The sequence below is a fragment of the Gekko japonicus genome, unplaced genomic scaffold (assembly GCF_001447785.1).
Source record: "Gekko japonicus isolate JY-2015 unplaced genomic scaffold, Gekko_japonicus_V1.1 scaffold624, whole genome shotgun sequence".
Lineage (NCBI taxonomy): Eukaryota > Metazoa > Chordata > Lepidosauria > Squamata > Gekkonidae > Gekko > Gekko japonicus.
The window spans coordinates 643,809-669,565 of NW_015164200.1; the positions used below are offsets into that span (position 1 = coordinate 643,809).

At 43.7% G+C, this 25,757-nt stretch overlaps 1 protein-coding gene across 1 annotated transcript in view; it reads left to right on the forward strand.

The window, feature by feature from the left end:
- Positions 1–25,757, forward strand: part of AFF2 (AF4/FMR2 family member 2) — a 447,631-nt gene that overhangs the window by 394,596 nt on the left and 27,278 nt on the right. The window contains exons 8-13 of the mRNA XM_015408375.1: positions 4,073–4,235; positions 6,405–7,427; positions 12,393–12,517; positions 20,441–20,651; positions 22,794–22,930; positions 25,475–25,538. Of these exons, the coding sequence (XP_015263861.1) occupies positions 4,073–4,235; positions 6,405–7,427; positions 12,393–12,517; positions 20,441–20,651; positions 22,794–22,930; positions 25,475–25,538 (1,723 nt within the window). The remainder of the gene's footprint in view (positions 1–4,072; positions 4,236–6,404; positions 7,428–12,392; positions 12,518–20,440; positions 20,652–22,793; positions 22,931–25,474; positions 25,539–25,757) is intronic.

A 25,757-nucleotide genomic window follows, 5' to 3' on the forward strand; every position in this document is an offset into this window, starting at 1 on the left:
TAGTCGGACGAAATGACAACTGAGTTAGCAGATCATAGGCAGTGCACACCTCTGATTCTTTCAGTGCAATACCCCAAAAAACATAAGGATGGAAAAGGCCTTGTGTGATGGGGAAGTGTTTAAACCCAATAGTGATTAGTATGCTGCTGCTTACGTCAACAAAGAAATAGAGAAGCAGAAAAGTTTTGAAACTGTTGTTGCTGGAGACAATAGTGAAGGTTTCATAGATGTCAACTGACAAGAAAATAGTGTACCGGGGCAGATTGGCCCTTGAACTTTCCAGCAAAGTTGCTGATGTTACTGCTCTGCAGGGCTACTGTTGGACAAGAGCAAGCTGAGCCAAGTTGAGTGAATCTACACTTGTCATCATCGTCACAGTCCTCCTCTGAGCCAGCACCGCAGGAACCACTCAGCTCAGCTTGCTCTAGGGCTTGTTTTAGCCTCCTAATCTGCCCCTGATAGCGTAAGAATTCTTATGGACACTCCTCTTGTACTATCCTTGATTTTTGACCTCTAGAAGTTTGAATCAATATTGTGCCATTGTTTGATTAAAAATTTGGAAAAGTGGAGATAGGTTTGATTGGATTTGTTTTCTGGAAGAGAAGAACTGAAAGAAAGAGGAAGCTTGAGAAATGGAGAAAAGAACTCACAAACAGTTCCAAGGAATAAGGGTAGTGATTTGAAATTGGCTGTGCACATCCCATGAGATAGGGTTGGGTGAAGTATTGAATATCCATAACAGAGTACTAACAAATGTTGCTAGCTTCCCAATACTTGGCTTTGCGCCTTTAAAATCCATCATCAGGTATTGTCTCTCTTGATTAGATATAAAAATTAGATTAGATGACGAAAACATGAACACCTTTGTTTGCATGTCTGTTGCAACTAGACTAAGTCTGAGTAGAAGAGTGTGTAATGCAAAGAAACTCATCACATGCCTCTTATTACGAGAGTTGTGAAATCTGCAGTCTTTCCCTCAAGTCATACACTTATTAATGTAAAGATGAGCAGCTAGAGCTTAATGGAATCAGAGTCATTTGTTTGTCTGTTATGTAAGAACACCAAAAGTTCACATTATAATATTCTATTGTGTTACCCAATCCCTTTTAGTCCCCAGTCACCAAAAGCCAGTTTGAATTAAAATGTTACGCTTCTTTCAGAATATCTGAACTCTAGCTTTGGGGAGTCTCCAAGGGAAAATATTTCCCCTCAGCCAATAAGAGTACATCTCTGGCATGCCCTTGCAATCCTTACTTGATACAGAGATGGTTTACTCTGGGCTGTTTTTTAGGTATACTGAGTCAGGCCATTTGGGACTTGATAGATTATCACCCGCACCTTGAATGGAGCCTGGAAGTCAATAGGGAGCTACTGCAGCAAGCAATAAAACTGTTGCTTTAGAACCCAATTATTTAAACCATGCTTTTATTCTATAAATAGCAGTGGCTTGCAGGGGAGGGTGGAATAGAAGACGGGCTACAGTTTGAAAAGGAGATACTGAGGAGCTTTATTTTGGTGTTGAGTTAGCAAAAGCATGAGTGAAAAATAGCTCCAAATAAGAATCCCCAGGGCATCTCTAGAGAATTGTAATGTGCCCATAGCTTTTTGTGTACATCCTCAAGGGGGGGGGGAATAACCCATAGCCTTCGTTAAAATTAATTTTTAAAGTGTTTACATTCAAATATTAGAGCTGCCTAATGTCCTTCATTTGAACATAAATTATAAATGTTCGCCAAAAAAATAAAAATGAAGATTGTGCATTTCAATTGTTAAATTATTTATCGTTATTTGTTTCTGCAAGCCACTGACTTACAGGTTTGGATGTGACATAAATTACATCTTATTGGTCCATTTGCTCACACACACACACACACACACACACAAAATAGCACCAACACTAGAGACTGTTTGAAAAATCAGAGCTTCCACATCCTCAGTCCTGTTGAATTGATGCATTCTCCATTTCTTTGAAATGGATTTCTCAGGAAAACATGATTGAGGATTTCCATGTAGTACCCTAAAACTTTTAGAGCAGGCCAAAAATGAGGATAAACAGATTCTAAAGTGTGATATTTGGATGCACTGGGCTAAGAAATATGTGTTGAACCCACTTCTGCCTATCTGATTATTTATTTTTAATTTATTTTCAACAGTTACATGCTGCTCTCTTGGGCTTGCAAGGTTTGAAATCCAGCACTACATGCCCTAAAACATATTAAGCAAAATACCTGGCGCATTAAAAATTGCAGTTCTAGTCAAATAAACTAAACTCTAAAAACTGTTATAAATAGAATAAATAAAGCAGTGGCCAGTACAGTATACTGGTGAAAATAGGACTTGGTGGAACTGGGGTTGGATCTGGAATAGATTTTCATGTGGCAGAATGGAATTTTCCTGCTACCCCCTCACCAACTCACTGATCTCCAAAAAAATGCTGTTGGGGGGACTCAGAGAAATCACATTTGGGAGGTCTTCAGTGGGAAGGGGGAATCGGTGGAAATTGCCAAGCTCATCTGGACCCAGTCCCTGGCATTTAAAGGTCCATTCAGCCATGGAGCTCACTGGATGCCATTTGGCCTGCCATTTCCTGCCAGCTCAAACTGTCTCACTGTGTAGTTCTGATTATATAGGCTTGCCAAGCCCCCGCTGGGGGCGGATAAATTCCTGCCCAGGAGGCCTGTTACCTGCTGCCGGTGGATTGGGCCCCGGGGGGAAGTCCATCCCCTGCCGGAGGGCGTCCCCAGCATGATGATGTCACCCAGAGGCCACATTATCATGCTGGCCACGTTGTGTGGGGGAAACTCTGTGAATCGAGGGAAAACTCTATGGTTTTCCCTCGAGTCACGGTGCCCCGCCCCCAACATGGGTGACGCGATGATGTCACTTCCGATGACATCATTGTGGCATGTGCGCGCAAAGCGCGTGCACATGAAGACTCCCGACAGAGCCAGGAATTCCCCCGTTTTGCAGGTAAGTCAACTTGGCAACCCTATGATTATATGTGGAGGAAGAAGAGACTATGAACACCACCCTGAGTTCCTTGGAGAAGGGTGGGTTAAAAATGTAGCAAATATGATTCAAATAGAAATTACTGGTCCCCACCACCAGAAAGGTGCAAGAATGCTATAACCACACACATGAAGCTGCCTTATACTGAATCAGACCTTTGGTCCATCAGAATCAGTATTGTGTATGCAGACCTGCAGCAGCTCTCCAGGGTGTCAAGCTGAGGTGTTTCACATCACCTACCTGATCTTTTTAACTGGAGATGCCAGGGACTGAACCTGGGACCTTCTGCATGCCAAGCAGAGGCTAAGCCAGTGAGCCACAGCCCCTCCCATATAATAAACTCAGCTCTCTAGAGTTTTCATATACATACCTTACCTGAGAAGTGTAGGACAGAGCCATGAGGAAGCAGCAATTTTGCCGGTATGAGAATAGGCCCTTCCTCAGTGCCCCGAGGCACAATTCTGGGAGAAGCCCATACCCGCTCTTACTTCCACCTATGGTCAATTCACTTTCACACTTTTCATGTGTTTTGCAGGCCACAGAACACAGGTGGCCAACTGCTCTATTCTCAAGAGCCATTTTGTTCCCTGGGGTGGACCTTTCTTGTAGATGGTCTTGCCCATCTTGCCCACAAGTCACAGGCTGATTTAAGATATTGGGCAAGAAAGCTAGTCTGCATCTACACGCTGTTGGATACTGTGTTATCTTTGCTTTATAGCAACCATTTGCAACTGGATTGGCTTCTCCATGTAGAGTAAGTTTCAAATGATTGCTATTGGGCATTGATAGGGCAGAACCTAGTGATGTGCAGATGTAGCCCAAAAAAGGACAAATGACTATGCACTGCTAAAGAACATGTGAGATGGTAAGGAAACGGAGCAGAGGTTAATTAGTACCCCAGGTATCAGTCCTGATGTAGCCCATTTGTAAAGAGAAGACCACTGGGGTGTCACAACTCACTGAGTATTTGTTCAAAATCATGGATCAAAATGTGGTTAAATTAGTGAAGACCAAGTTAGGTGAACAGATGGACCTAACAGAGATTTGTTTTTCTCCTGTACAGCGGCCTTCCATTGACGACAACACATAACGCCATCTTAGTACATTCCAGCGGAGGCTCTGGGAGCTCCAGTGAATCTGAGAGCAGCTCTGAATCTGATTCAGACAGTGAAACCAGCTCCAGTGACAGTGAATGCAATGAAGAGTCACGCAGTGGAACTCCAGAGGTAAAACCAAAGGGTTTTTGCCCTCCCCTTGGGGAAGGGCTATGGCTCTATGGCGGAGCACATGCTTTGAATGCAGAAGCTTCCAATGCTCCTGAGCTTCTCCATGTGAAGGATCTCAAACTGGTTTTGAAAGATCATTCTCTGCCTTAGAGCCTGGAAGGCAGCTGCTAGTCAGAGCAGACAGTGCGGAGTTTGATGGAAGAGTCATCTGGCTCGCTAAGGGCGCTTTCATAGAATCCTCTCTGAAGTTAATTCATACAGTTAGCATTGGTTTTCACAAAGGAATATCTCCCTGCCTTTTGTAAAAGCAAAACTTGAGTGTTTTTGAAGAAATAATGCAGTCCACTTGCTTACCAGTTGATGACAGGGAAAAAATAGTCTGACCAGTGTCCAGCGGCAAGGCTGTTTTTGTTCCCCTGGGCAGTTTTCCTTTTAGCTGCCCCCTTTAGGAGAATGCAAATGTTTTTAACATGGATTCTTCCCTCAAGTCTGCCCAAGGCCACTGGACTCTACCCCCCTCACTACATCCTGGGACTTTGAGAACTTGGCCCATGTTTTGTTTCAAGAGTTGGCAACTCTAAATCCATGTAAACGTTATTTTAGTTCACCATTTCAGACAGAAGGTGGCTGGACTTCTTATGGTTATTATTATACAGAGCATCATTTCCTGACTGTTTCTTCTACTGCAAGATTACCATCTTGATTCACAATCAATGCACAGTGGAGCACTGCATTTAATCGTTCTGGTCATCTCATAAATATCCGTTCAATACCTGGAGTGGAGATTTAGGAATCACACTGCCAGTTATTTGTTCTATATTATTTGAAACAAAATCTGCAAACAGCTGCATTGCAGAATGTTTTACAGAGGACATGTAAGCAATCTATGGATATTTTGTTGCATCACCAACAATTATCCCATCACCCAAGACATTAATATTCTTGAATCCATACAGATTTAGGTACCACTACTATTATCCTTTTAATGCATTTGTTTGACCATTTCATATTATTCAAGCATGGTTTATAGAATTTGGGAAATTGCTGTTTTGATAACAATCTCAGCCTATTACATGAGAGTTAGTGAAGGAAGTTTTTATGGATTATCGTGCAGTAGAATGGTAATCATTATTGATCATGCTTTGCCATGATATTTATCTATCTATCTATTCATTTATTCATAACATTTATGTGTTGCATTCTCTGCAGTGCATCTGAGGCAGCTTGAAGCATAAATGTATTTATTGCATGTACATTAAATGTATTTGTATCCCATCTTTCCCACCATCGCTATCACTACAATAATAGAGCAGCAACTTTACTGTTACAATATATAATTACAGAGTTAATAATACTTATTATATATTGCAGAAATCTCTTGAAATCTCTAAAATAAAACTACAGTTGTAATAAAATCATATTAAACAATCAAAAATCCCTCCTTTAAAGTGTTTTGATACAAAAAAAAAGGGTTTGTGCCTTATACCTAAAAGAAGACCAAGATGTTACCAGCTGAACCTCACTAGGCAGTTCCATGGTGTGGCAATAGGGTTGCCAAGTCTGGGTTGGAAAATACCTGGAGACTCTGGGGGTGGAGCCAGGAGAGGGTGGGGTTTGGGGAGGGGAGGGGCCTCAGCATGGTACAATGCCATAGAGCCCACCCTTCAAAGCAGCCATTTTCTCCAGGGGAGCTGATCTCTGTCGGCTGGAGATCAGTAGTAAAAGCAGGAGATCCCCAGGCCCCACCTGGAGGCTGGCAACCCTATGTGGCAACCACTACTGAAAATACCCTGCTCTGCCCCAGTGTATAAAATGTATACAAAAGAAGCAGGCTTTTACAATCACATGTATAAGGATTAGTAGAGGGGGACACTTAGAAGGAGATGGACATTCAGGTATATGGGACCAAGCCCATGTAGGTTTCAGGATGATCTACCCCATTCCAGTGTTCTCTGAGATCTAAAATCAATATGAAATTTGTTAACATTGCTTCTTTTTCACTGGTATGTAATGACCTTGGAGAAAATATGTTTTAAAATTTGCTGCCCATCTGTAGTGCAATGTAGTAAGCAGTAGCCATTGTCTAAGTGAAACAGAAGTCAGAGTTGAAAATGCAATGTTCATTGAACTTTTAAAAGGGTTGCTTGTTTGTCATTTCTCCTTCTGCAGCCTGAACCCCCCTCAGCTAACAAATGGCAGCTGGATAAATGGTTGAACAAAGTCAATCCCCACAACAAGACCATTATCAGCAACCAGCATGAGAACCACAGTGAGAACAGCTCTCAATCTCAGAGCAACCCACCGACTGAAGGACAGAACAAAGGGAAGCTGAGCGGCAGCTTGACCCTGACTGATTCCAAAGACAGGGCACTACGTAGTCCCATCCGTGAGAAAGCCAAACCCCGGGTTGCCCAGAAAGCTCCAGCAGAAGCAAAAAGCTCAAAGCAGAAATCACCAGCTCACAATGAACCCCCCACCCAAAGGACTATGGGGAAAAAACAACCCAAAAAAGTAGAAAGGACTTCCAGTGCCGAAGACTACAATTGGCCCAAACCAAATAATACCAGCAGCACACCCAAAGAGAAGGAAACGCAAGAGTCCCAAGATCAGCCAAAAGTTCGCACCAAGGTGACGGCCGGGAAGACTGCTCCAAGGAAGGAACCAAGGACAAGCGTGGGGCCTCCTCCCGAGAAAAAGAAATACAGAGGCCCCAGCAAAACTGTTCCCAAATCACGAGAATTCGTGGAAACAGATTCGTCCACCTCTGATTCAAACACTGATCAGGAAGAGGGCCTGCAGGCAAAGAACTTGCAGGCCTGCAGTGGCCCTGATAATAGTATTAAAGTGAAGGACTCCAGCAGTAACATCCTCAGCGTAAGTAGCTTAACGAGCAACAGTAGCAATACCTCCATTGACCAAAATGGCAACGATTTAGAGGAGCAGCTTTTCTCACCTATCCCAATTGTGCAGAGTGAACCCCTTTCCCCACTCAAAGAGTTTGAAGAACTCAAAAACCTTTGGGTGAAAATAGACCTGAGTTTACTCTCTCGGATCCCTGGACAAGACCCCTTTGAGAGCACATCTGGGAAAGCAGAACCCCGCGAGGTTAACACGAAGCACAGGCGACAGTCCCGCGAGTCCCCGACACCAGCTGCTGAAAAATCCTCCACTAAATCAAAAAGGAAGCACAAGGTAATCTATCTCTTTATAGTGTATGGGGAACTGTTTGGTTGTTATCTCTCAGGAAAGCGAGGGTGTCAGGACACAGCCAGCCTTTGCTCACTTGGCCTTTTAGTCTCCCTCTGGAAAGCTATTCCCATACAGATGAAAAATGTACATTGATGGCACTGAACCAGTAATTCCCAAACTGTGCTGAGGCACACTAGTATGTGGAAGAGAAATGCTTGTATTCTGTGAGATAGGTCCTTTTCAAACTGCCTTTGTATTCTGTTTTAGTAACTGGTTGCTAATGGACTTTTTCTGTCTTTTCAGACAGAACCATTTTAGTAACCAGCTGCTAGCAGAATTTATTTACCTGTTCATACAAATCCACCTGCATTGGGTTAGCAAAGCGTGGTTGAGCTGCTTTTGAGGGAAACTGGTTTTTTCTGTTTTCAACCCCTTTGTTGCACTTCTGAATCACTGCAGTGTGCTTTTTAAAATGTCCATAGTGCTTCCTCCAATGCCACTTTTTTACCACCCTTTTTCACCGCATGATCTTTCTCAGACTTTTAAAACAATGTTCTAAATTGAGTGCTATAGCTCTAAACCAATGTAGCACTGCAGTGTTATAGTGAAACCATTGGGATGCCTTGACTCCATTGTCTCAAGGCTAGCCCAATCTCATCAGATCTCAGAAGCTAAGCAGGGTTGGCCCTAGTTAGTATTTGGGTGGGAGACCACCAAGGAAGTCCAGGGTCGCTATGCAGAGGCAGGCAATGGCAAACCACCTCTGAACATCTCTTGCCTTGAAAACCCTATTGGGTCACCATAAGTCAGCTGTGACTTGACGACAAAACAAAAAAATTGTGTGTAATGCTATGTTGTATAAACTGTGAGGCCAGAGATTTTAACACCTGAAAGAAAGTTTAAAGAAGGATTTTCAATTGCTGTTCTTTGTTTTGTGTTTGCTAAAGATAATTCGCATGCATTTCAGAAACAGAAAGGACATTTGGGATACAGTAACTCTCAAAGTTTCCATTTATTTGCCACTTATAACGGTTTCCCAATACTTGTTCAAAGATATCCAGCATTACAATTGGGCTATAGCAATCGGGGTCCACAGTCCTCACACTGTATAGTTCACTCAGCTCTGCCCGCCATCTCTCTGCCTTCATGGTGAAGAATATTTAGCAGTAGTGGCAGCCTTGTAAAATGGCTGTGGTCACAAATATTGTCCTTTGACTGGAAAACTGTGCATCAAGAAAACAAGCTGTTACCCACAAAAGGGGGGGAATCATTCCTCCAAGAACAGTTCCTGAACTTTTGTGACCCTTTAATCCACTATGGACAACCCCCCTTACAGCTTAATGGAAACTTTGGCAGAGGGAAGGGTAAATTTGATTTCTAGGATATGATCCAGCGCATACATATCCTCTAAGACTAGTCCGTCTTCTCCTGCAGGCTAATTTTAGCTGCAAGGGAAGAGTCCCAAGTACCACTTGAGGAGAGGTCATAGGCCTAGAAGAAGCACAGGGACACACATCCTTCATGCTCAGTAGTTCCCCCCAAACCCAGTTTAAAACCCAAGTTAAAAGGCAGAAAGTGGCAGGCCATTTGTTTCCTGTGAGTCAGTCTAATTCTAGTTCCTCATAATGGCACACTGCTTTCTGCTGCCAGGATTCTCTGACAGCACAAAAACAAATTTTATGCAGAGTGGTCAGCTCCTGTTGCTATTGGGAGTTAGGCTTGCCATTTCCGCTGGGGGGGCAGGGGGTTGCCCACTTTTGGGGCCCCTGACCCACCGGCCCAGATCCAGTCAGCAGGGGAACCCCACCCCCAAAGTACCAGGATTGTGGCAACGTGCCCAGTGCGATATCATCATGCCGGGCACGTCACCAGGGGGATGCTCTAGCACTTGGCCTAAAAACTCTATGGTACTGACAAAGAGGCTCCATCCCCCCGCTTGCAGCAAGTAGGGACCTGGCAACCCTATTAGGAGTTGAGAGGAAGGTCGGGGAGATTCCAGCCCACTTGTCCTCTCCCTACTTAGGCTTCTACAAAGTCTGCAAACAGACACCCCACTTTGCTATGATAGAGGATGATGATTTTCCTCAGGAAGCTTAGGGCCAAAATACACAAAACATTTTTTAACAAGTTGTGTTTGGGTTGAGCTGACACAATTCACTCTCACCTCAGTCACACAGCAGCTTCAGGGAATGTCACTTTTAAAGTTGGCAAGAAATTATTTGACTCAGGACAGTGGCGTGAGGGGAGAAGGGGGCTCCTTCTCCTTTTTCCTAAGTGTAAACAGCCTGTGTGGGGAGTTATTTGCATAACTTTGGAGCTACACGTGGAGTATTCTAAGCATGTGCAGTTCCAAAGATATGCAAATAACTCCCACCAGGACCTTTCAGCTCAGGGGAAATGGTGCAGTGGAAGCTGGGGACCCCTTTCCCCACCACCACCACCACCACTGTCCTTATTCAAATCAGCTCCTGCAGGCTTTAAAAGTGACATTTCCTGCAGCTGCTGCGTAACTGAGGTGAAAATAACTTGGGTCTGGGGGAACTGAAACCCAACTTGTAAAAAAATATATTGTGTAGTTGGCCTTTGGGTATTGCTGGTAAATATCGGTCTCCCTCTTCACGCACAGAACATGCAGCCTAGAATAACTGGACATCTCTCCAGGTTTATGATCCATGCCTTGTTTGGAGTAAAGTTTGGGAGGTTGGAGAGGAGCATAACAAAAGGGAGGGGTTTAGAAGATAACTGAAGGGGTGGGTTGTGCAGTGCCCTTCTTGGGTCAAGGTTGTTGCTATATCTTTGTTTGATGGTCTGTTTTTCACTCACTGGAGCACCAAGTCCAGATTTACTGCAGACTTAAACAGGCATGCCTCCATTAAAGTCAACAGTCTGTACTCGCTTGTTACAGTTACTGAGTTCTGCCTTTTAATGTACATTGAAAAATGTGGGGTTTGTTACATAAACAAATGCGATTTATCAAAATGCCATTCAGTAACTTCCCATCCTCTCTTTACAACAGCCACCTGTAAAGCAGAATCTACTGTGACTCGAGAGACAATGCTTTATCATGTGTTTTATGTTATTTATGCCCATGGGGATCCTATCTTGTGGGAAATGACAGCATGCTTCAAACTAAAATGTGTTTTTTAGAAAGGAAACAGAGGTTTTATATCAAAAATGAATATTTGCTGTGTCTGAGTGGGACTTTTTCTTGAATGGGAAATGGCTCTACTTCTGGTCTTTCAGAGTAAAAATGGTTTCGGGATTTTTTAAAAAAGGGAAAAAAGGATGTTATCAATCTTAGCAAATGCAACATCTGTCACTGGTGCCAATTGTGTGCTAAAAATGCCAGCTTTAGTGCCAGAAACAAGGGAGGGAATCCAGCCCAAATGCAGATATAGCCCCTGTGCTAATAATGGAACAGGAGGAATCTGCCAGTCAACCTTCCTAGAGCAAAATTACAGGTTAGGTGTAATTCTCTGATTATTTGTCCTGATGGTTTTTAAGAGAATGCAGCTGCAGGAGCTGCAATTTGAAGGGAGAGATTGAGGCCAGGGAAGAGGATCTATTACTCCTTTCCCCCTTGCTATTTGCCCACCAGAATTCATTACTCCAAAGCTCTTCCCCCTCAAACCACTTGTGCAAATTTATGGGCTTGCATGTTTTCCCCCAGGTAAGGGGGGGGTGATTTTCATCAGGAAAAAGCATGAGGGAAGAGAGTTCAGTAGCCTCCGTCCCCCTACATTATATGTTATCCCTTTAAATCACAGCCCCCACATTTCCATTTTGTTTTTTTAAAATAAATAGATCACATGTAGTTCCACCCTGTTTCAGAGAACCAGGCTGGCTTGATGACGTTGGTTGAATCACCAGTGATTGCTTCCACTTATTCTGCATTCCCTACTCCCAACACACACACACTGCTGTGGCACTTGTTGGGCCTTCTGCAAGATGTCTACCATCCATGGTTTTCCGCAACTCTGCTCTGATTTGATACGGTCTTTTCTGAAACATGCTCATAGCAGGTTTGGGGAGAGCATGCATGAGAAGGTGCAGATTTCCACACCTCTCTGCCCACATCCATCAGCATTCCCCCCCCCCATTCCCCACAACTACCATTGTGTGCTTTTTGCCCGCTACTTTTAATATATCTGAGGCCCGTCTGAGTCAAAGGGCAGAACAGGGAAGCGCAGCGAAACCCCTGCATGAAGGCTCCATTGCTGCTGCAGATGCCTTTGAAGTCATAATGGCTATGACAGCAAACCAGGGAATGGCCCCTGAGTGATTCTGCATTGTCTTTTCCCTCTGTTGTTTTACGAAACCCAAACCCACTTTGGAACAGAAATTCCCCTCTGCATTGCATGCTGCTTTCACTTCCTTTGATCATCAGATTTTTATGGTACCCTGCACACTGCATGCCACTTTCACTTTCTTTGATCATCAGGTTTTATGGTACCTTCTGCATAGATTTATGGCCATTCAGGGGTGACTTTGCAGTCACTGCAGCATTGCCCTGTGGTATTTGAATGTGGTTTTGAGCTGCCCCTTTCCCTCAATGTCGTGAAAATGTGGAGCGAATGCTAGATGCAGAATCGCCCACTCTAAGCCAAGGCTAGCTTGGCATCAAGCAATTCTGTGATTAGTTCATTGCCTCTCCAGACTGTGGTTCAAAGCTGCATTGAAGGAACCACCGTCACTGCAATCCACTTTCATTGTTAAGCTGCAGGCACGGTATGATAAAGGTATTCAAGAGAGGTACTGGAAAATCATGTTCAAAAACAGAAGTCCCTTTCAAGCTAAACAAAAACACAGCTGAATCTGCCTGGCTAATTTTGGCTCAACCCAGGCTGCAATTACTTGGAGGGACATACACTGTGATTGTTTTTATCATCTGCAACGGCAGGGAAAGCTGGTGAGATGACACACAGGGTTTTTAAAGCCATAATTTTCTGGTGTCTGTTGTTGTTGAAGCAGTCTGAGAATTTGGATGCATTTGGGGAAAACAAGAAACAACGCCTGGAGGAGTCGTCTATGTCTTGTCTGCTTCCGCCCTGCATCTCTCCAATACCCAATCACAGAATAACCAACACAAAAGAGTAAGTTTTTCCTGGATATTAAGATGATCCTTTATAATGAGACTCTTCAGAATGACATGCTGCAGAGAGGCTTGTCTTTACTCTTCCCTGTAGTCAAAGTGACATTATAGTCCCTTTATGATTCACACAGCCCTTTTTCAGCCACAGTGGACCGGGATCTTTTTTTATATTAATAAAATACAATTCCCATGCTTTATCAGTAACAAGTATTTTTGTTCATGCAGGTAAACATTTGTCATTCCAAACAACGCTAAGAAAAGGGACATATAAACCCCACAGAATCCATTCATACCTGGATGGCTAATCATCTCTGTAGGAATCTACAAGAGTCCTGCAAATAACCCCAAATAGGATAAAAATGATTCTGATAACAGTGTTTAGGTCATGCTGTTGGACCGACCATTCTCTCGCATGGTTATTGTAAGGATAAAAAGGAGGAAGGGAGGACTGTGTATGCTGCCTCGAGTGGGTTCTCTGGAGAGGCAGCACAGGTGTTTTCTAGATAAATATAGTGCTCTGAGCTTCTTAGAGAAAGGGTGGGATAAAATGTACTTGATCAAATGCTGCAAGCTGCAAGTCAACATGGATGTTGTTCACAAGATATGTGCAGTTAGAATTTGACAGCTTGAAGATGCTACCTGTGATTGTTGTGTGATAAGCTCTTTTAGGCTTTCATCTCCTGCCATTGTCATGCATTACTATCCCAGTACAGATGATAGACCCATGTGGGCACAAGCATCCTGGCCCCACCCGCTGCAGTTGTTGCCATCTGGCAGGACAACTGCATGGAGGAAATGGCCACATGAACTCTCCCTTCCCATGATCAGCAACATTTGGAAAGCAGCACTGGTGATCACAGTAGGGATATGCCCGGCTACTTCCTCCACATGGTTGCACCCTGCAGATGACCAAGCGATAGTGCCCTCTCTCCCTCCCTGCATGTTCAGTGAATTCATGGGGCTGTCCTCTGTACCAGGTTAGTGGGGGTGATAATCGAGGTACATTCAGATGAACATTCTTTTTTCCCCTCTACTGCACAGTGAGATTGCCAAATAGTCTGTAGTGGTCAATCAGGCAATCAGTGCCAAATTTCAGTTTTGCACCTATAGAAATCATGCCACAGACTTCTGCACACACCCTGATAGATATGAAACACATGATAACTGTCATTGCAAATATGATTTTCCTTCTGCTTAGACACTGGGGTAAGGAAGAACAAAGAAAAGGATGGCTATGTATGTGGACAGAGCACTTGGAGATATCCAGTGAAATTAATGGGCAGTATATTAGTATGAAAATAGGCAGCCGCCTAATACTGAGTCAGAACATTGGTCCATGTATCTCAGTACTCTACAGTGATTTGGCAACAGGTCTTCAGAGTCTCAGGGACAGAAAGACCCCCCAGCATCTGTCACCTTTTACCTGGAGATGCTAAGGAGTGAACCTACGATTGTCTGCGTGCAAAGCATGTGCCTTTCCACTGAGCCACTGTCACTCCGCTAGGACAGACATAAAGTATTTCATGCAACGTATAACATACAGAATTGGCCACAAGATATAGTCGTCACTCCGCTAGGACAGACATAACAAAGTATTTCATGCAACGCATAACATACAGAATTGGCCACAAGATATAGTGATGGTAGTTATATTAGACAATTTTTTTCTCAGAGGCTTAAACATGTATAGGTCTCTTGCAGTGCAATAGTAACCAGAGTTACACCCTTCTGTCTGTTGAAGACAGTGGACTTAGAAGGATGTAACTGCTTAAGATGGCGCTGTTAACCATAGTAAGCTAAATGGAACCTCTAGATACAGAGGAAGTATACCTCTAAAGATCAGTTGCTGCTGGAAACAAATGGATGAAAGAGTTCTTGCCTCCATGCCCTGCTGTTTTCATGTTCTCAAATGCATCTGCCTGACCACTGTTGAAAATAAACAGGGTTGTTGTTCTGATCCATCAAATCTCCTCTCCAGTTTTATATTAAAATGAACGAAAAACCAGAAAATGGCTCGAAAGCCAGTTCTTCCCCCCCTTATTTCCCTCAAGTCTATTTAGCTAATTCTTATTACTGCTTATTTCTATAGACATCATCCATAAGGGACCTCCCCAGATTTATCCCTTTCTAGATTTGAAAGGATTTACTTTTGACTGATGCTCTTGTGAGCCGAGAAATCACCAGTTCTTCTGGACTCTTGATTCCAGCAGCAATATTTATGTTTATTAAGTAATCCGGAAATTAACATGTAATTGATGGCTTTAAAACCCATTGTGAACCAAAATCAGGCAGTTCCTAATCTCTTTTATAATTCTGTAATTACTAACTCCTCTTAATGCAAATGAATTAATCCAGATTTACCCTGGTTAAATCCTCTGTTTCTCAAGTGTGAAAACAGGACAGATAGTTTGCATGGGGTTAGATGAATTTACAAAGTATGCTGGAAATTTCCTGTGTGCCATCCCTTGAAATACTATAAGTTTATCCTTCAACACAATCTATTAAAAAGTCTTTATTTCCTTCCTTCATCAAGCGCTGGGGATCTACCCCCAACCTGATGTTTCTTAATTTGAGCTTGTTTTCTAGGTCATTAATTTAATTCCTTAGGGCTCTGCAACCATTGGTATCCTCTGTTAAAATATAATTGTGTTCATCAATAGTTATTTCCCCTATGCTAGTTTTCCTTTCCCCTGGTCCCAGATGCTTCCAGTTGCCAAGCAAAAAAAAATTCGGCTTTCTTATCTGTTATGTTTAATTGAGACCATAATCACATTATGGATTGCTATTAATATCCTATGAGTTCATACTTAACCCAATCCAGTTGTGTGAGAGTTTAGGTGATACCTGGGGAGCATGCAATCAAATGCAAATCGTACAAATTTCTGGAAAGGTAAAACCAAAAACTCTAGCCCGTTTATGTAAAGCCCAGAGCAAAGAAACTATATAGATAATTGCTAGTAACGTGACTTCACTGAGGTTATATAATCAGGACTGTGCTAAATTTTCTTCCATATTGATTTTCCCACCAAAAATAGTAATTGCTAAAAGGATCAAAATATTTCACCATATCTTCTTCAGTGCTGTAGTTTTTCCTAGCAGCTACAGTTTTGGCATTTTTATTTTTCTCCTTGTTGTTCCAAAGTACTCAGTGTGGCATATTTAGTTCTTCCTTCCTCCATTGTATTGACACAAAATGAAAGGTTGGTGGGACTGAAAGAGCAACTACCCCAAGGACACCCAGTGAACTTCAAGGCTCAGTGGAGATTTGGTCCGAATCTAGTTTCCCTGGTCCTAATTGAATACTCTGACCATTACAAGTCTCTTATGTAGGGAAGGAAGCATCAGGGGAAGGTTGTTGCCGTCACAAACCAAAAGGGGAGTATTTGAACTCATGCCTATTCCAGCACTTCCACCTATCTGTCCAACCTTTCATCCATGGGGTTGAATCCAACCAGCTTTTCTTCTGGGGAAAAAGAGAGAAAGGACTTCCTTTTGATCACCCAAAAACCTATCCTGGGGATTATGGGACCTGCATGGACAAAGGCATATATGGGATTGGGGGGGGGGCTGTAGTAAAGAGCGGAATTGTCCAAGATAGAACAAAAAAGCTGTCTGGTTCTAGCCTTTAGTTCTCAACTGAAAAAAGAGTGACCAGCCAAAGACAACCCAGTGAGCCTCATCACTGATCTAAACAGGGGTCTCTCCAGTCCAACTGCTATACCATACTAACTCTCAAATATCATGTCTGGTAATGTTTACGTAACATAAGGACATTGGCATGGAAAATCACCTGAGAAGTGAACTTCCTGTGTGATTCTGTTAATCAATATTGAACAGTAAAGGATCCAGCCAAAAGGAAATGGCTGTTTGTTGCACCAGTAAAATGTGAATTGCTAGTGCACACTAGAGGACTTTTGTACTGGGGGTGGGATTCAAATCCCAGGTCACTGCGAAACTCACTGGGCGAACCTTAGGTACTGTAGTGGTTGTCGGCTCAGACTAGGATCTGGGAGATGCAGGGTTTTTTATCCCCACTCTGACATGGAAGTTTGCTGGGTGACTTACTCCTGTATTCAGGTGTTCTGGGATAAGATTCTCAGGTCCCAGTCACATGAGCGGGATAATTCGCAGGGGACGGAAGGCTTTTTGAGCCGGAGCAAAAAGACGAATGGTAGCGCGATCTCACCTTCCCCCAAGTCTCTGTGCCCAAGCCTCCGGCAGCCGATCACACCACGCTAAGCAACACAGCAGCAAGGCATTTCTGCGCATGCGTGGGACGTCGATGGGCGCTGGCTGCGACGGGCTACCACCGCTTCCTGATCAGACGCCCGCACATGCCGCGCATTATCGGGAAACTAGTACATGGTTCCCGATAGCTTTTAAATCCGCATCTTCGGGCCGAAGCTGCGGGTTAGAGACGAGAGTGCGACGTTTCCCAGATGTTCAGGTATGATTGCGCAGCTTTAATCCGCAGGCAAGTCATCCCTCCCGTGGGGCAAATTCGCCGTTTGAATGGGGCCTCAGATGAGTTAATGGAATGACAGGAGTGTCATTTAACATCCAATCCTAAAGTGATTCTTCCATGCTGTCTTGAAGAAATAGTTAATTGCACTGACTTAGAGGTAATTATGCATATAACTGTGGCAGCCAAAATATGTACTACAGCTCTTTGGAAGAAAGGTGAGATAGCTTAAATATCTGATTAGCAAAATCTAGAATATAGTGTTTATATAAAAATTGATGAATCATGGAAATAATGTTGGCATCACTGGATAAATGTATTGAGAGATAGACAGACTTTGTTGTATTTGGAATCGTGTTTCAGGATGTTGTTTGTCCATTTGTATATATTATAGTGCTGCAATTTTTCATTCTTTTCCCAGATTGTCTAATATAATAAAATGTAACAAAGCTTCATTAAAAGGTCTTGAGTTTGTATCTGTAGCATATGATAGATAGATAGATAGATAGATAGATAGATAGATAGATAGATAGATAGATAGATAGATAGATAGATAGATAGATAGATAGATAGATAGAAGATCATATTAGAGAGAATAGTAATAAAATGCCCATTTGACAGCAATGGTTTTTATTTGATAATGGCCGCTATTAGGCATTAACTGAAATGGACGTCATTATCATTAAAACTGGTAGAGTGATGCAACGTACCGCCAGGTGAGCCTATTGAATTTCTCCCGATCGAGAAATCAAGCCGCTTTGCTTTGCTTGTTCCTCTTTGATTTGTTGCTTTGAGGTATTGTAAATCTATAAATGCCTGACACTGACTTAAATTGACTAAGAGGGAGACATAAATTCTTGCTGACTTAATTTGCTATTGAAAATTTGAGTCAATAATCATGAAAAGTAAATGGCTATAGAATGCAATATTAGTTGTCTAAGGAAAGATTAAAATTCAAGTAATCTTCATTGACTGGACTAGGACAGTAACTAAAATATAAAAAAAAATCCATGGCCAAATTAACATGTTAAGGAGCCAGGTGGCTCTATTTGGCATTTTTTTTTGGGGGGGGAGCAGTGGCTTAAACAACAGTAATTTTTTTAGAAGGGGGAAAATATGCTTTCCAGGGACACATGGCAGCAGCCTTACCACTAAGTTACATGAGGGCAACTCTCCCAAAGGAGCAGCTTTGTTGCTGTAGAAGCTGGTAGAAGAGTTTTTCTTTTCTTTCCCAGGGTCACTTTGGGTGCATGTCTGCTTCTGCTCAGGAAAAGCAGAGGGCAAAGGAGGGACTATGGGGCTGATGCCATACAGAGGCAGCAAAAGGTCTGACCTGGGGTCACAACAGGAATGTTCCATGTCCTCTGCCATGGCTGGAGCAAACACCAAACACCTGCTTGGTTCATGGGTGTTTTAATGGCCAAACTTTAGATCCAGTGTGATCCCCAGTCTACCCTTCCTGCTGTTGTTCAGGGTCTCAGGTGACAATGAGCAACAGTAGACTGAGGATTCATGGAAGTCACCCTAGTGGGGCACTCATTGAGTGTGTGGCTCAGTATACTAGAGCCGTTCCATTCTGGGAAGCCTTCAGCAGCAGGGGAACAGGCTAAGCTTGATCCTCTCACCCTCTCTTAGCTTGTGCATGCATATATGCACTTGGTTAGCCTTCCACTACAGTGGTCATGAGGAGTCTCCTTCAGTGTGAGCAAAGTTCAATTTAGGGTGCTGCTGGTTATAACCTTTAAACCCCTTAACATCCAGGACACACATATGTGAACAACTGTGTCTCCTCATGAACCAACTGCTGTCTTCTGACTATATCTTTCTAGTTGTCTCCCCACGTAAAGTAGACTGGTTGGTATCTGCTAGAGCCCATTCCTTTTCTATAGTGGTTCTCACCTCGTGGAACAGGCTCCCCAAGGATGTGATGGGAGCACTGTCCTTAGACCTTTTTAGGAGGCACTGTATGCCTATTTTATTTGTGAGCATTTTTAATGGGCTTTAAGATTCAGGAATTATCTTGGGAAGGAGAGGGTCCATAGAGCTTTGCTTATGTTTTTTAATCTTGGAATTGTAAGCCACCTTGAGCCACACAGAAAAGTAGACTATATATTATATTAAAGTCCCAGCTGGCAGAGTTCAGGATATATAGTCCCCCAACTTCACAAACCTGCAGCCCATTGCAGTTGAGTCTGGAGCCTTTAAAATTCAGACCTAGCTCCCAACATGTTTTGCTGCTGCATCAGCTGCATGCCAGATTTGCCTGCCTGTTCCTCCCCACCTTTACAAGAGAAAACCTCTTACCTGTGTGAAGCAGCAAGGGTCAGTAGAGGCAGAAAAGGCTTGGTAGACACAGAAGAAGCTTTCACGGGACTCTCCTAAAAGGGAAATGTTCTTTCCTGTGACTACCAAGCGCTTCTCATCACTGGTATTTCAATTCACACAGAGAAGGCTTTTTGTGCTTAAGAAAGGGTAGGGGATTGGCACAAATTGTCTTAATCCACTTGTTGGTCTCTTTTTAAACTTTTGTTGCAAGCACTGGAAATACCTCAAGGAATTTCCCAAGCACTTCCAAAGGCAAGCCAGTGGGAGTTTGACCATGGCTGAAGGGCTCCAAGATTGGCACTAAGTGTGCCTGTCTTTTCAGAGAGACTGCTATCTTGGTCCTTTTGCATTTTGGCCCCATTTGCACGGAGGATTTGCCATGCTAAAGGCATGAATGGTAGGCGGATTTTCGGTGCACGATCACACTGCAACATCTGGGAAGCGTAGCACACCCGTAGCCAACCCGTGGCATCCCGCCGAAGATGCGCAGTAAAAAAATACCTCAGAAAGTGCAGTAGTATCCTGAAAACGTGCGACAGTGGCGGGCGTCTGATCGCGGGAGCACTAGTATCCCGTGGCTTCTGGTGCCCATCCGAGTCCCATCGCAAACCAGATGGTTTCCTTAAGTGCATGCGCATGAACACTAAACTGGAAGCAGTGCTGCTCCATGGAACTGCGCATGCACACAAACACAGAACGCTTGCCATGTGGCTTCTTTGCCAGCTCCATCATCGCCGTGTGATCGCGAGCTTCCTGCCACAGCACGAATACTCGGGAGACCATGTGATCGAGCTAACGTGCTTTATTTTGCCCCGGGGCAAACAGCCACACCTCACCCCCGCGTTATCTGGCCCGTGTGACCGAGGCCTTTATACAGCATTTGCAGTCAGTTTCAGAGCTCTCACTTGGAGTGGCTCAATTCTGAAGAACAGGCACATGGGCAAAGTAGTGATGCCTGACACTGCAGAGGCAGGGACGTTGCACATGCTGACTCATGCGTCAAATGTTTTTTTAAAAACACAGTCTTCTTGACACAGCAGATGCAGGTCACTTATGATGACTTATCAAGAGGCTCATCTTTGCATGTGTCAGGTGAGTTCTGGCTGTAACAAATGCTCCTTTTCTTCTCCTTGACAGCAACAACTCAGTTAAAAAGGTGACTAAGAAGAGAGAAGAGAAGCTGCTGCCCCCACCATTATCTCCTTTGCTAGATGAGACGGCACCCAGACGGAGTGACAGTGGCTCCTTCAGCCAAGAGAACAACCTGGCAAATCCGTTGCAGGCCAACAGCTGCCCCAAACACAGGAAAAATGAAAACAAATCCTCTTCCAACCCAAAGGGAATCTATGTAAGTAACCCTGAAAGTTATGAAAAGGAAACTGAGAGCAAATTCTGGCATAAGGCACTGCTGGGGGTTGTGTGAAGTATCAACTCTTGGTACTGCACAAATGGTGATCCACCCAGCTGAACACAGACCATGCACCATGCCAAGTGATCGACAAAGTATGGGTGATGTCCTTGGAGTCCTTCAGAGAGTCCTTACCCAACCCCCCCCCCCAAGGGTGTTGAGGTATCTCAGATTTACCACTAGGCCTAAATCTACCCCACAATACACACAGAATCGAAAGCTTATTCTGCCTCCTGGTTTATAGAATAACAGGACTCTCATGAGGGGAGAGGTCCAGGTGGGATATCAAAGAGCCAGTCTGTCAGACACTGATTTCGAGCTTCCCTAAGGGGTTTCCCTGTGCTTCCTAAATAACTGAGAGGACCAGGAAAATAATACTAGGGGAGATGGACTTAGGTAGAATCCCTCCTCCCAAGATCAAAACACTTCAGCTCACTCTAACAAGGAGTTAGATTTATTAATAAAACACTAAGAACAGAATTTCATTTGAAGAAAGAAAAGATCAAAAATAGCCCGGTCTCCATCATACTTGGCCTGGCCAGTAGCCTGGCTCCAGATAATCCATAGCATTTGTTGGAGGCAGCAAAGTATCTCTCTGCTCTTCTGGCAAAAGATGCATCATGGACTCCAGGGAACAATGCTTTTGCTTTCTCCAACTGAATACCTTTATCCAAACTTATCTATAAATAACAAGTGAGAAACTGACAGACCTGCTGTAGGTATATAGTCATCTGCTCTTGACAGGACAAATTTGGTCTTGGACCTTGGTTACCGACATTCAATGACTACTCAGAACCTTACCACTTAAAAAAAAGGTACACAGACTTACAGAAGAATAAATATAACTTCTATAATTTAATATTCTCTGCTTTCTGTGATACCACCTGGTTTTGAAATCGTACGCACAACCTTTGGTCAACCCAGCTCCACATTGCCAGATTTCAAGGGTCTCAGGCAGTCTTTTATGACCACTGCTGTCCGAGAGCCTTTTTGCTGGAGACGCTGGGGATTGAATCATACAAACACATGGAATTGTCTTCTACTGAATCGGAACCTTGGCCCATCAAGGTCAGTATTTTGTACTCAGACTGGCAGTAGCTCTCTGGCATCTCATGTGGAGGTCTTTAACATCACCTACCATGTGATTGTCTCAGATAAAGTTGACAGGGATCGAACCTGGGACCTTCTGCATGCCGAGCAAATGCTCTACCAGTAAGTGACAGCTTTCCCCAGGAATAATCTACCTCAAAGCAGGTGCTTCGTTATTGAGTCATGCTTGTCCCACAATCCCAAGCAGGTAGCAAAACTAGAAAGTTGATGGGCTGGGTTAGGCTTTGTGATAGAGTAACCAACAGGCCTGGAGGGAAAAAACCTCCTGTTCCTTTAATAGAGGCTTAATAGAATGCTATTTACCTCTGTGCCATGAAAAGCTTCAACTGCCGATTTCCTCACATTTAAGCCTCTATTAAAAAGACTGGGCATTTTCTTTCTCCAGGACTGTTGGCAACCCTATTTGGTGGGTCACACAAGTTGTGCCGTTCCAGAGTATATCAACATATTGGGATCCACAGAATTTTTAAAAAGTCATTTTTCCTCTGATCCCTCTGTGTGTGTGTGTGTGTGTGTGTGTAACTACACCTCTATTAGATCTACTCAGCTCTTTCATGTAACAATTTAATAGAATTAATATGTGATATAACTGATGTGATTTAAAGGGGGGGTTGAATTATTTTCAGTGGCAGTCCCACGGTTTAAATCCAGCTCTAGCACTAATCACTGGATACTGTGAATTTTTGCTCGCAGTTCATCTTCTTATGTTTTAATAAGCAAGCAATGCTACAAGGCACCCATGCTGACATTACACCTCTTTGGAAGTGGGTGTTAATGATGCCGTGTGTGTGAGCAATCTGTAGCTGCGGTGCTTAATTAATCTGCTGAGCTTGACTTATGACATGAAGTCCGCGAGATGCAAAATATGTGCCTGGATTTTAATTTTGAGGCACACCAACTTCCATTATGTGACATATGAAGGTATTATTAGCATGCAAGCCAAAGCTGCTAATTAAAATTGCTTTCCCACAGGAGGAAGACTCCCACAGCAGGCCCACAAACACTCTGCTTGACTCCAGCCATCTAGACAATGATATCTGGTCTGCAGCACCTGCCTTCGCCAATGGGGATCCTGAGCCAAGAAGACCTAAAATCACATTTGATGATATGTAGGTAGTGAGAGCAAAGCCTTGCAGTCATTTCTGGCTCAGGCTTTAAATTGATAGGGCTCTGTCGTCTAACGAGGTCTAAATTCGATTACAGGGGCATGCAGATTTTCCAAGGGAGAGGGGGGGAGAGAAGAACCTTTCGCCACATTGTGCAAATTAAAGAGTGTGCTTGTACTTACATAAATCACAATGTACATATTGCAGAACATGGGTGTTTTTTTCAAATTTTAGAAAGGTTTGCCTCTGCTGAGGGCAAATAAAGGAATCACTGGAAAATATTGGTAAGAGCAAAATATTAAGAACATAAGAATTTAAAGGTAGCCCTGGGGATCAGACCAAAAGTCCATCCACTCTAGTATCCTGTTTCCCACGGTGGCCACTCAGATGTCCCGGAAGGGCCATAGATGGGCACAGAGGCCTTCACCTCTTGTTGCTTCCTATCAATTGCCATTTAGTGGTATGCAGCCTCTGAGCATGGAGGATCCATCTAGCCCTCATGGCTAATAGCTGCCTATATACCTATTCCCCAAGAATTAAAGATATAGCAGCCCTTACTACATCTTGTAGCAGAGAATCCCATAATAATATACTGTGTGAAAATGGACTTCCTTTTGTCTATCCCAAATGAAGTGCCCATCAACTTCTGTTAGGTGCTCACAATTTCTAGTATTTGAGTGGGTGGCTGGAAAAGTTTCACAAAATGAAGTGATGGCAGCCTGTTAATGGATCTTAGGAAAGAGATTAGGGGAAGATGGAGCCAGCTCCTGCTCAGAGATGGGAGAGAAAGGGTGCATGACTCCAAACCCATATGAATGATGCAGGTTAACTCTGGCCCTGTTCGCACGAGGGGTTTTGGGCCGAGAGCGGGACGGATCGGGGGCGGAGCAAACGGGCACGATCCCACGGCAACATCTGGGAATTGTTGCCTGCCCGTCCCTGATCCGTCCCTCCCGCCCAAAACCCCGCACTAAAAAAGAACCACCTACCTAGGTGGTTCTTTGGAGAAGAGCGCCTCAACCCTGGCCATGGGATCGCTGGCGTGTCCTTGCGCCGGCGCATCCCCGGGCCCCGGCCGTACTGCGCATGCCCGAGCATGCGCAGTTTGGCAGCCTCCCCCTCCCATTCGTCTCTTCCTCCCCGGCATCTGATCGTGCCGGGGAGCGACGCGACGCGGCTCAGGGGATCCGTGGGATCCCGCCATGGTGTCTCAACTTTGGTGCGGCTTTTAAAAGCCGCACTTTTCCCAGTGTTTTCCCTGCCGTGTGGCAGGGGCCTACGTTACTTTCTCTCCTGGCCAAATAGCAACCACTACTTATGTAGCTCTGCCGTTAGTCGTAATAATGTCACAGACAAGTTCTTGTTCATTGCAGTGATAATCTGACACTGTTTTATAGTAAGTCAGACATTGAGTGCCTGTGTATCATTTGTGACAGATGCACATCTTTAGGCACCTCTGTACAGTTTGTGTTCCCAGGCACATGTACACAGGTGCTTAAAAACTCTCTGCTTACTGCAGTAATTCAGTGGCAAGTTCACAGTACTTTCTGCCACCAGCAGTTATGTCTGTGACATGAAGTGTGGATCCCACTTCTGTTGATCTGTCTTGTCCAGTATTATGTACTCAGACTGGAGGCAGCTCTTTCCCCAGTAGACTTTCTCAGCTCTTACCGCTGGTGGAGTTAAGGATTGTAACAAAGACCCTGTGCACTGCAAAATGTTAATTTTGCCACAGAGCAATGGCCACTCAAATATGCCTGTATGTATGATTCCAGGTTGACTATCATCTCAGACAACTGGGGGCTTTGTTGCTATTGAAAGCAACATTTTGCATCATTTATGATTAAGTAAGCTTCTTTTGTGGATAATGCTGACTAATTCCTTCTCCCCCGCAGAAAACATGCATATATATTTTATTTTGTATTTTAGCTTTTGTAATGGAAGCTTGTTATGGTTAATCACTCTGAATGGTTTCTCTTTTCCTTCTGTTCAGCAAAGTTTAATAGGCCCCTTTGGGCTTCTGGTTTCCACTGTTAGCCATTTTGCAACCAGCTCATCAATCACAACTTTGCATCCTGCAGCTTTGCACTGATAAGACAGAAGGAAAACAAAAATAAATGGGGCCAGTTTGTCCTGGAAACCAGTCAGCGCTTTTTATCAGCTGTTTGACAACTGCTGGCCCTCTGCAGGCATCATGCTGACCCATGGCTTGTTTTCCTTAGCCATGACTCAGCATTAACATCTGGAATTAAATACCTAAACAGGAGTTAAGAGTTAACAGCAAACCAAAAAGGAAAACTATGGTTTGACTTGAAACCAGGTTAAACATTATATCATGCACTAAGTGAACCGTTGTTAGGCAGTCTTCCTAGATTTTCGCTGATGTCTCCCTAAACTTGCCCTCCACAAACTAAGCCATGGTTTCACTCTATGTGATTGTAATCAAGGTAGAGTAATAAACCATGGTTAGGACTGTTTGGCTTTGGCCAATAAAGAAAATGAAATCTTGTCAGCTGATTGATGTTCTTACTGTTGTTGTTTGGATAGGCTCCACAATGCAGATTACTACATGCAAGAGGCCAAGAAGCTAAAGCACAAAGCAGATGCCCTGGTAAGTGTTCAAGCGGCCTTTCTTTTTCTTTTTCTTTTTTTGGTAGTATGGTGATCAGCTTAGCAGTACAATGCATCTTGCAAAGATATCACAATAAACCAGAGAGGACCACTTCTAATCTGCTTGCCTTGTTAAATTCTGCCCTTGATCTGTAGCAATGCAAGGTGTTCCCAGGATTGTCTTTTGAAAAGTAGCAACAGAAGGTTCTAAACTGGAAGG